Raw genomic sequence first — 12,153 nt, 5'->3', positions numbered from 1 at the left:
GGATATCAGTGTGGGCCAAGCAATGCGTGGGGAGATGAAAAGCAGCTCCAGGTACCCAAACCAAAACGACGCCAGCCTGGCCTGCAAAGAGGAAGGAAAAGCAACCACCAAACCATTTTTCCTTTCCAGCCATAATCTGTCTTAATCTTTGTAGCTATTAACATCATCAGAAATGATGTTCCAGTCAAAAATGGGAAAGCACAGGCATTTAGAAGCCAAATGAATCAACTTAACCCAAATGGGCTTAATATTTTTATGTGATTAAAATGATAGAATATGGTAAGTAGAAGTCAGTTGGAAAAAAATCACCTTTGTGTCCAAGCCAAATGTAATCATTTGAGCTTTTGTTCACCTTGGAAATTTATGAGCTGGAGGGAACAGTTACATAAGGGCAGTACAGTGCAAAAGCAAATAAAAAATGGAGAGGGCACCAGGTCACTCAGCACAGAGGAAACTGGAACACAGTTGACTGACTTAACTCAGTTATTTACTTAATCCTCTGCATGGTACTCTCTGTAGTCCTTTGCTTTGACAGGTCAATTTTTGTCACCTTCTCGGAGTGAAGAGAAATTTGGGAACAAGAAGAGAATTTTGTTATTTGTGGCTCTTGGGACGTGGAAGTGTAATATGTACATTAAGGAGATAAGAGCATTAAATGGAGGTATTATGTAACTCCAACTCCAACTGTCACTTCTCCACTGGATATATTTGACAGTATTTTTTACCTCATCTGTTCATCTATACAAAGCAAGAGTATTCTACAGTAAGTAGTGCTAACAGTTTCCATCCTGGTTTGTTTGTGCCCTGTATATACAGATGTGCAAGTGCACACATACTCATATATTCCCTGTCTTTACTCTGGATCTGGATTTGCTGAAGTAATTAAATAGAATAACTTAACTGAGATACAAGTATTTTTGACTGTAGCTGAGCTCAGGGTTTTACAGGGAAAATTCTGCATTAATTGAAGGTGAGCTCTATGAAGGCAGCAGTGATGCCCATTTACTGCCTTTCATCTGCCTAAATTCAGATTCAGTCCTTGACCCTTGAAATTTTTTACCTTCTCAGGACTTGCACATTCTGACAGGGAACTTGCCATCTGTTATAATGATCTCAATGATATCAACAAATATTTTGCAATCTAACATCAATCTGGCATTCACATGCAGCCTTGAGAAACAGATTGCAACAAGGCTGGCACAGGGGCAGCTGGGGTCAACAGACCTGGCTGTTGAAAATTGTCCCAGCAAAAGTGTTTCACCACGTACCTTTTCTTGGACTTGGCTCTACAGGGTCGGAGACCCTAAATTGCATCTCCCCCATCACCAAAGGAATTGTTCTGTTTGAGGCAGGTTGGCAGAGCAGTTTCTATGTGACACTTGCACTACTGTGGTATAAATAATCACAGGCAGTCCCACTGTTTGTGCAATTCCCCACCACCATGGACTTGGAACTGTGTGGAGAGTGCCTGCAAACACAGAGATTAAAGCTTTGCATTTGCACAAAATGCCACATGCAGACTGGCACCATTTGGCTACATGACCTTGCAGCAAAACTCATCTATAATTGAGGGGAGATGTAGTTGAAGGACTGAAAATTATAATCTCCACTAGCATCTTTTTAACAGAAGTCAAAAGTTTTGCATGATTCTCAAAAAAAAAAAGTTTTAAAAGGAGAATATTTCTTTGCTGGAGAACCTTTATTCAGCAAATCAAAGCCTCTTTGCATCTTGGCTCTGGTGTTGTCCATCTGTGTTCTTTAGAGGACTTGGATATCAACATTTGCTAGGAATTTGTTCTTAGGAGACTCAGGAAAACAAGGAGTTGTTATGAACATAAGTGCCCCATGCATTGGCTAACAAAGCATCTTGTTTTTACAGGCCTAGCCTGGCCAAATACATTTAAAATTGTTGTTTTGCCAGTTGGCTAGCCTTGCCCCTCTTGACACTATGCCACCTTGCTGCTGAGAAGTGCTTTGGAGATCCTTTTAGGTTTGTCATGATCTCTTTCGAGATCCCTGAGCACTAGCATTCGGGGCTGTAAGTAAGAACAGGATCTTTATTTTAATTAGGAAGAGCTATTGCAGGAGAAGGTATCAGAAGATGCAAAAGGAGAAATCTGGCACATAACTGGGGAGAAACACTTGTAGAGCATTACACTCTTTTTACTGCTTAATCCTTTGGATTCTCTTTATTCTATCTTAAGTATATGGGGGTATATATATATATACTTTTCATAAAAGATGGACCCCAGTTTTTGCTGTGCAAGAATTGATGCAACAGAAGAAACAACACAGTCCAGGGTGGCAAAGCAAAATCCCTTCAGCTCACAGCTAGTTCTCAGTGTAATCTTTTGATTGAGCAGATACTTCCATTCTAGTTTCTAGCAAACTGTGGCTTTCCATCCTTCTAGAGCTTCTACTCATCCTAATTAAAAATGAAAAAAGATAAATATAATTTTTTTTCCTTTTCTTCTTTTCATTCTGTTTATACAACTTCTGACTGTCATTCCACAGGTAGCTGGCTGGAATCTGCTGGTGTACAAAGCTGTCCTTGGGAGTTGGTAACTGAGCATTAATGCTGAGATGCTGTGAGCTCCCTGCACGGAAATGCAGTTTGTCACCATGTGAAATGCTTGGAATACTAGCACCCTGTTTGGATAAAAGCAGGCTCTCACTCCTGCTGCAGTTGCTCTTGCTGTTACATACCACTAGCAGTGCTACCTAGGGACTTCTAGAGGCCAGCAGAAAAGTTTTGGGAGGGGCTCGTGCCCCTTCCCTGAAACGAAGAAGTGAAATAAGACTGTAGGAAACAAGGCTTTTTTTTTTCGGCAGGTTCACTTACCTCTATATTAAAGTATTTGTCTCCTCAGTACGTTGGCTTCATCTTGTCAAAACATGGAGTGAAAGAAAGGCAGTAAATAGAACTGCCACAGAAACTCAGATGTGGGTGTGAGAGGGTAGTTTTGGTGTCAGGTCTTTTCCCTGCTGCGAGGTGCACTTGAAAAGTTCCTGACCTTTGCTGCTTGTCCTCAGCCTTGTGCTGCCCCAGCAGTGATGTGTTCATGGAGCTGAAAGTGGCTGAAGGAGTCCAAATGAAATTTTTTTGTTTCCTCCCCACCCTTTTATTTTTTTCAGCCACATTTTTAGTGTGGATCAATTTGTTGAAGGGACAGGTTGAGGGCAGAATTGGGCAAAAGAAATTGAGAACTCTGCCTTGCCTTGAAAAAAATGCTCATTTAAGCATACATGTTCAAAGAGCCACTATTTTAAATCCTAGCTAGTGATCTCTTGAACAGAAATGAAGCAGCTCTCCTTGAATGCTGACAATAACTTCTCTGAAGTGCCAATTTTTCTTCCAAGAATGGAGGAGGAATAGAAAATGAGAGACACGGCTGTTGGATGAGTTTTGTATTGTAGAGTTCATCTGGAGAAGGGTGGAAAAGGTATCTGACATGGAAATGATCTAAAAGGGTATCTGGAGGTGGGAATCTGCACAGATTGCAAGAACAGGGGAGTCTTGGTACTCTAAGAGCGTTGTTATTCTTTGTTTCTAGAAAGTTTCTCAGCTCCATGGATTTGTGACAGCCTTAATGAGAAACATGATTGAAATACTGGTCCTATTCTTTGTCTGGTTATTTTGTCTAGTGTTAGTGGGAAATATGGTGAGCTGAGCCACAGCTTGGCTGAGTTGCCTGAAGTGATTCTCTAAGTCTGGGAACAGCAACAGAGCCCTGACTTACTCACAGCTTTAACAAATAAACTCATTTATTGTTCGAGTTCTTTTTCATTCAATGGTTACAAGAAGTTGGTTGCTGTTGACAGTTTCATCCTCAAAATAGCTTTCTCTGTTTCCTTGCACGCATCTGTTCCTTTTTTTTTTCTTTTTGCTTGTTTTGAAATTACTTTCTGAGGCAGTGTGGTGAAGCATAAGTTTCCCTGCTTTCCTCTGAAAGGAGATGGTTGGGAGGAGATCAGTGGCAAGTGCTTTTGGTTAAGACATCATTGTCCTATGTACTACTTGAGGAAATGACTACTTTGAACATAATTCCAGGAGCAAATCCTCTTCATTTAGAAAGAGATTCTAACTTACAAAAGATACAAGACAATCCTTTGATTAAGAAACCTCTGGCAGCTGTAATTTTGCATAGACCTTGACACAAGGGGTTTTTTTCTGTTCTCCTTTCAAATTATCGGTTGCAAAACCCCACAGAGATAATCAGACATGCAAATCTTCACTATATTTTTAGTTCAGCTCACTGATGTATAATCATTAATATGTTAATATGACAAGGAAAGCAAAATTTAAATTGCATATGCTTAATTTGGTTAATAAATGCTTGAAATACAGTCCCAATTTTAGAAGTAGCCATACTTGATGCCAATTTGTCAGGGGTTTTTTTCCCTTTTAAATCACAAGGAGAGTATAAAACCTCTTGTTTTATGCATAGAAATATCTTTGTAGTGCTACTTACCCTGACCCTGCACAACCGAAGGACCTCTCTGCTGGGAATCGGTGCTCCTTGTACACATTGTCACATTCCTAATGATTGAATTGTAATAAATTGCGTCAGTGGAGACCTAGTGAAGATTGTGGTATTGTAATTTGAGTTCCCAGACTGCTTTAGGTGGGGTTAGATAGGCAGATAGAAGATGAAAACAGCAAAGTTTCCTTGTGTTCAAATATGGCCAAGCTCCACCAATGCAAACCAGGGATGTGCTTGCCCTGTATTTAATTTGCAGTGGCCTAACTAAATGAGATACAAATTACTGCTGGAATTAGAATTAGGCAGCTTCTGAATCTTGGTTGAACATGCAAAGCTGCTATAATATCCAGATTTTTTTAAACCCCTGAAGTGATATTTGAATGTTTACGGGCAATAAACTTTTCAGTCAATTGATTCCATTTCTGTTGAATCGCCCTCAAAAGTGAAGCTGTGCTTTAAGGACTATTAAAAAATTTCATTCCATTTAACCTGTAAATATGCCACAGGACTTGAGAAAATGAGTTTGATAATTGCTTTTTTTTTTTTTTTTTTTGAAGACTTCAGCCTGGAAGGCAGCATCTTAAAAGGGCTCAGCATTGAGGAGAGTCTCTAACGTATCCAGTTAGAGCCAGTTACACTGGCCTGACTTCCTTGGTCTGAAGTAATGAGGTGTGACAGATCATGAGTGCAGTGCATCATGGTCAGAACCAATAACCCCTTTCAGAAAATTGCATTTCGGCTCTAAGCAGTCATTTTGAGTTATCTGCAGCTAATTGTAAACTGCCTGCTCTTATGGAAGTGGAATGCTCGTGTTTCCCAGTAAATGTTGCTGTGATGCTCCGAGACAGCTATGAAGTGCAACTGTCTGGGAGAAAGCTCAAGTCTGATCAAATTTAATTAGACTGGAACCTGTTCCTGCCTACAAATATCTTGATTATACAAGGAGAGCAAACACAGCACTTGACAGAATTGGCTTTTGTGATAGCTACTGCTGTGAGAACGTGAAGAAGAAGTGTTGATTCCCATGCTCCTTCTCACTGAAGATTGAGCTGAAAAATGAGCCGTGTCTGCATCCAGCTGGTCACCCAGAGAGGACATGGAGAAACCCAGGCTGCTTGAGGGAAAGATAAATCTCTCTGCCTTGGACTATTCCCTCAAAGGATCTGTTTGTATGGACTCCAGAGGAAAGCAAGCATTACTAGGTCGATTCTAGGAGCCTAAGGTTTGGTGAGATAGATTCCACCCTCTGTCTGAACTGCCTAGTGATTGATGTGGCTTGACAACTCCTCCTCTCAAATGAGTGGTATGGATAAAACCTCGTCACTTTGTTCAGCTCAGGGCAGTGGAGGCAAACTGCCTCAGCCTTCGTTTTTTAGGAAGGAAAAGCAGAAAAGAAATGCAGCACCTGCCCTTACACTGTGGGAAGTGTAGTTGAGTGAATGTCATTAAGCTGTCAGCCAAAGAAGTGCTGGCTTCTGGGTGAGAGACCTGTATTTGCATTAAATCAAAACTCTTGGGGTAAAAATTAATGCAAGTTACAAACGAAATTATAAGGAAAACGTCTTTAAATGTGAGCTTCTTTTTTAAAGTTGTATTAAACAAGCACTGAGTTTACAGAGCAGAAGTACTTAGAGGTTTAAGCACACCGAATGCTTTGCATGACAACAGCACGGATAAACTGTGATCCAGGAGCACTGAGATACCTTCATGGTCTGGGATATGAGGTGTGACTGAGCCACCTTGTTTCCTGACACTTTCCTCTGCAAACACACCAAGTCGAGCTGGGTGGATGCTTAAGGGAGAAGAAAGACAATACCTGCAGCTGAGAGTGAGGATTTGAAAGATGATGGACAGATGGATCGGTTTCAAGGGCTTGAAGCTGCTCTCTGGGGAAAGAGGCAGTGAAGAAAAGAAGAGGGTTGTTTTTCCAGGCACAGAGCTTGGAGATCAAAAGGACTCGCTCACCTCTGAGTGGGACTGTTCTCCAGAGCTGCTGGGGGAGACCTTGGTTTGAGGGAATTGGGTGTTAGATGGTGCTGTCACATCCCAGTGGCCTTTGGGCTGTCTGGGGGATGTTGGCTTCCCATGATCCTCGTGCAGAAGCTACATGGTAAGAAAACTGTGTTCAGCAAATCTTTGTATTTTATCCTAAACCATCAACTTTTGCTCTGAGCAAGCAGCACTTTTCTTTCAAAGAGCATTGGACATTGCTATTCTCTGGCATTGCTTTTTGGAAGGAAGAAAGATTTTTGGAAGGGGCTGTCAGAAGTGGCATGCTGTGCTCCAAGCTGTTCCTTCTGTGCCTTTTGGTGTGTTCACATGACAACATGTAGAGCTCTTGACAAAATCTTCTGGCTCCCAGGAGACATTTCAGCTCCTGCCTTTCCCTCAGGGCAGCACGAAGAGCTCCTGGCCAGAGGGCTGAGGATGGCAAGTGCTTTTATGTGCAAACAGGGGGTATGAGATTTGCTGTCAGCAGGAGCTTGCGCATGACTTCAAATGCTGCTTGTGCTCCGGGTCAGCCTGGCTCATGATGTCCCATCCTAGGAAGTGACAGCAGTGTCCAACAACCCTGTGTCCTCTCAGAGGGCAGGGCTTTCTCCTGCAGACAGGGAGCTGTCACCAGGCCTCTCCCTTTGCTGTCTCACCGCCTTCCCCGTTTGGCACCATTCCCTGCCTGAGTGCGGCTCCTCTGCGCCTTCCTTTCTTCTGTGCCCTTTGCTTGGCTCTGGTTGGGTGTTTGTTTTCTCTCCCACACTGGCTCTGTTTCATTCACTGCCCAGAATAATAAGAGGTTTGTTGAAAGGGTGCTGCTAAGTAATTTGTCTTCTTCATTCATTCTCTCTTTGTTTAATGTTTGTTTTCACTGTGCTTTGAATACAAAATTATTAATTTCATCATAGTTTATTTCAATAGTATTTATTATTGTGGAGGCTCCTACAGAACCCTTCTTACTGCCATAAAAATCTCATAAATGAATACTTATAATCAGTTATGATGATATTTTAATTCCCATTTTGAGGATACAGTCTGAATGCAGAGAACATAAGCTCATGGATTTCCATTAATTCTGGTGGCCAGTGTGAAAAGCCCTCAACCCAAGTTTGCAGAGTGCAGAGCCTTCATGGTATTGCCAGGGTACGTCTCTGACAGTGCAGCCATGGCAGTGATGGACATCAGTCCTGCAAACCAGACCCCAGGTGCCTCAGACTAAGCCTGGAGAAAATAGGGAACACACAGTGAGTTATCATCTGGACAGATGTTGGCTTGGGCCTCCTGTATGCACAGAACATTTACCTTTGGACAAAGAAGTTTAATTATTGGCTCCATGCATTATAATGACAGAACACTCATTATATCCATAAGCCACCGGAGAAAATATTAGTGGGATTTTATTTTCAGCCAGAGAAAATCTGAGATGGAGGTATATATTTAACACCTCCCCATCCAAAACCTGGGAAATGGCTTCTAGTACTTCTCTTTCCCTTCCCTGTTGTTAGAACCTATGTCAAATGCTGCCTTTTATCTGAGGTGGTTTCCCCAGAGACTCGTGCTCCATGCCAGTTCCAGGTATTGTTCGGCCTCTGTCCTTCTCTGAGCATCTTGCTTTTTCCAAATTTTCAAGTGTGAAGCAATAGTATTTTGGACCTAGTGAAATGTAGTTATTTGGTTACACTGCATGCACTCTAATCTATAAAGTGACTCTCGGGCTTTGCAAAAGGAGTAAGCAGTCATGCAGTAGGCTCGGGGTCCAGCAGGTCCTGAGCTGCAGGTCAGTCACCTCTCAGCAGCAGCACTGCCTGTCTTGCTGTGTGTGAGGCCCCATTTCTCTCTTCTCTTTCTCTGCTGCTTCTACTTTCATTTCTTCTGCCTCTCCTCTTTTCCCTTCTGCCTCTCAAGCTGCTGTTCTGCCTCTTTCCTCCATCAATTTTTTCCCTTGGCTTCCTCCTCACTCCCAAACTTGATTCCTTGTTTTGTATCAGCAGAGCTACTGGGTTTTTTTCCTTTATTTGAGTTGTGCAGCACAGCAAAGGACCACAAAGCCCCAGGTTAAAGCTGCCCATGAGCACATGAAGGTACAGAGGCTGTCCTGGGGAAGGTCTAGGTTTGCAGGGTGTCTCCCTGTGCTGTTGCTTTACATTATCCTACTGAGACCCAGTGCTGTGTTATGGAAACAGTGTGTGGTTCTTGCTCTGTGGCACAGCTGATTTTTCTGGGAAGCTGTGAATAGATTGTGTTCTTATGGTTGTGTGTGGTTTGGTGATTGGTTTGCTTTTTTTTTTTAAAGCAGTGTATAAAGCCTTCACTTGAAATTTTGCATTAGACTCCTTGTCTAAATTTCTGTGGATTTAGTGAACAGAGCTTTAAAAACAAAGATGGAATATAGAATAATTACTTGGCACCTGCATCTTTTAATACATTTTGAAGTAATGAGCTTTATGTGGTACATTTGTGTAGCTAAGCTGTAAAATTTTGTTCATAGTGATGATTACACTGAGAATCAGCTTTGCTGGCTGAGGTACACATGAACACAAACGAGGCTTATTACCCTGGAGACTTGATTAGAAGTGGGCAGAGGGCAGCTTGAAAGTAAGCAGCATATTTGCATTTCAAGTGAGCTGCAGTTGCAGTGAAGACACACAAACCACTGTCAGTTCGAATTGCACATCAGTCTGTAGCAATGCAACCACACACTGATGACAGGACACGTGGCTGTGAGGTGCATGAGGACACTGCTCCTTCTTTCTGATGGTCCTGTCCCCTTTGGAGCAGTGACTCGTGGCAATGCCAGCTTCAAACAGGATGCTGTCAAGGGGTTTAATGGATTTACAGAGAGAATGGACTGTGCACTCGCTGGATGAAGTCTTCAGATGCCTCATTGAATATCAGCAAACCAAAGGGTCGTTATCTCTTCCCCCCTCCCCTCCTCACCTTATCTGTCATCTGTTTGTAGCCTGCACTACTCTGCCTCTTTAGACCTTTATTGTGAGTTGCCCTTACTTGAAACTGGATTTTGAGAACTGAATATGAACAAATGGGCCCGTTGCACATGGAAATAAGTATTTTTTCTTTTCCTCTCCTCAGTGGTAAACATACTTCACAGTATGAGCATTGTTAATGTAAATGCCAGCATCTTTTTGACACTGAGTGGTATTTTTGATGAAGGCAAGGGCTGGGTCACCAAAGTGGCTGGAATGTGACTTTTTGTGCTGAAAACAAGAACATGAAGATCTCTTACACTTGAAATTATGAAGGTGTGTTTTGTCCATGGTTTCACTCCTCTGTACAAGCAACCTTTTATCTCTCAGGCTTATGTTTAGTCTTCAGACTTGGCTGCTACTAATTAGAGACAAATCAGGTGAAAAACAATGAGTCAGATATTGAGGAAGAGATGTGAGTTTTTTTCTATTGAAGCAAAGTGCTTTACATGTTCAGTCTGTATTTCTGATTAATCAGGAGGAGATTTTAATGTCCTGCCAGTGGATTTTTGAGTATTAAAGTAATAGCATAAGACCCTAAACTGAAAAAAAAATGTTTTATGATCATGGCTGTACTACATCACTAAAGAAGTTGCCTTCATGGCACTGTAAGTTCTGTGCTGTGCTCGTGGGCTGAAAAACTCCAACTTTACAAGCTAATGGCACATTTTCATGCCCCTGATAAATTCTCAGTGTATTTGGTTTCATGTGCAGCCTTCCATTTGCACAAACAGCTGGATAAATCAAGCTATTCTGGCTTTTTTCTGCTCTTCACTTTGTCTCCTCTTCCTTCTTATCTCTGAAATTTCCCCGTTTGAGTCACTGCAATGTGTTAGGTACTCATGTAGCTCACCCCCTCACAAAGATACATGCCCGTGGACTTTTTTTGGAAACTTGTGTTCAAACTCACAAGGCTGTACCCCTGCCAACTTGCTGTGTGTGGGTGTGCCAGGAGCAAATTATCAATTACTGACAAGGAGAGAAATCTCCAGGGTGGAGGAGGCCCTGGAGATACCCAGAGAGTGTTTCTTCTGAGGTTCCTGCAAGGATAGAAATCTGGTTATTTCAATGGGTTACAGTGCATGGGGTGACATCAGGCTGGCAACCTGTCACCAGTGGGGTTTCACTTAGGCCCAGTGCTCCTCAGCATCTCCATAAACACCTTGGACGCAGGTCTTGAAGGGATACTAAGGAAGTTTGTTGATGGAACTAAATTGGGAGGAGCTCTTGACTTCTTTCTGAGGTACTTTCTGGAATTTTTTTGAGGAATTTCACAGAAACGGTGATTAAGCATTGGAATGGGCTGCCCAGGGAGGTGGTGGAGTCACCATCCCTGGAGGTGTTTCAGGAAGGACTGGATGTGGCACTCAGTGTCATGGTCTGATTGACCATGGTGGTGTTGGGTCACGGGTGGGTCTTTCCCACCCCAGTCCTTTCTGTGATTCTGTGGGTTAATCCCTTATGTCATGCTTATGAAGGATGGGCCTAATCCTAACCTTAAAAAGACGCTTTTTTTGTACTGTATTTGTGTATCTTCAAAGATTTTGCTTCTCCTCTAGCATTTAACTTCTAATAATTCCTATATTAAGGAAGTGTTTTGAGGGGAAGAGAGGGAGTACATGCTGCTTTTAAAGCTCTGAATTGCTTATTAGTGTAAGATGCATCACCCTGGAGTTGTTTCATCCCCCAGGGACTCAAGACAATCATCATCATCACATCTTTTCTTTGTGCACTTGCCTCCCCTTTCTTTTTCCCCCCAAGGAAATCAGAATCTAAAAGGGAGCCTTGGAGCTTGTCTTGTTTGAAAAACCTCCAGATTTCTGGCTTGCTGTCACTGTCATCATTGAACAGCATTGCAGTCAGGTACCATGGTGATCTTAAACACTGTCACACTGCCTGCATGTACTTGTCAAATCATTTTTGTAAGGTTTTTTTTATTGCTTTGATTCCAAGATGCTGAAACAAGAGGCATATCTAATCCCCACTATAATGTGAATACTATTTACCTGAGAAGAAACTAATTTTTAATGACTTGCTTATTGCTTATCAGCACCTTGTACTGCTGTAGCTGCAGGAGAACAGCTTCTGGCATGGGAACCTGCCTGTGTAAAAGTGCTGATCACTGAAAGACAAATGGAGCTCTGCTTCTGGACATGAGTTTCAAATGAACGCTGGTAAGGAGTTCTCTGAAAGTAGAAACAGAAAACAATGTTCTCCTAACTTCCCTGGTCTTTAACTTGTTCAGGAAGCAATTCTTAACAGTCTTGTTCTGGGCTTGAAACAATTTTCTAAAACATGGAAAATGCATTGCACACAGACCTCAAGGCCATGGCCACAGATGGAAGAGCAGAACTAACTCAGAATTGTGTTTAGACATCCCTTGTGGCACCAGGGCTGTGTAATTTCCCTTCCCTGTGATTCCAGAACATGGCAAAGCTTCCTGTGATTCCAGAACCATACAGGACTCCGAGGTACAACATTATCCTCCTCCTTAGGGTTATGAGAGTGGCTGGTACCATGATCTGGCTGATACTATCCTGTGAGGGGTGGTGGTGGCAAGGGTTTGTCCTGTCTCTAACCCAGTGAGGCTAGAATTCCTAGTTCTTCCTAACCTGAAGCATACCTTGTTTTCAACAATCAAAACAGCTTTCTCTTGAGGGGCTGTGAAGTGTGAGAAAGGCAACAAACAA

General features: G+C 42.3%; 1 protein-coding gene across 2 annotated transcripts in view; it reads left to right on the top strand.

Annotated features, from left to right (window-relative positions):
- The window catches only part of COMMD1 (copper metabolism domain containing 1), a 60,644-nt gene that overhangs the window by 23,657 nt on the left and 24,834 nt on the right, over positions 1–12,153 (top strand). The window contains exon 3 of one of the 2 annotated variants that reach the window (XM_069009127.1): positions 536–734. The exons of the other annotated variant lie outside the window; for it this stretch is intronic. Within the exon in view, the coding sequence (XP_068865228.1) occupies positions 536–646 (111 nt within the window). The 3' untranslated portion in view covers positions 647–734. Of the gene's footprint in view, positions 1–535; positions 735–12,153 lie in introns of those variants that run through there. 2 annotated transcript variants of the gene reach the window in all.

The sequence above is a fragment of the Aphelocoma coerulescens genome, chromosome 3, assembly GCF_041296385.1.
Source record: "Aphelocoma coerulescens isolate FSJ_1873_10779 chromosome 3, UR_Acoe_1.0, whole genome shotgun sequence".
In the NCBI taxonomy this organism is placed as follows: Eukaryota; Metazoa; Chordata; class Aves; order Passeriformes; family Corvidae; genus Aphelocoma; species Aphelocoma coerulescens.
This window is presented reverse-complemented; position numbering and strand designations above follow the sequence as displayed.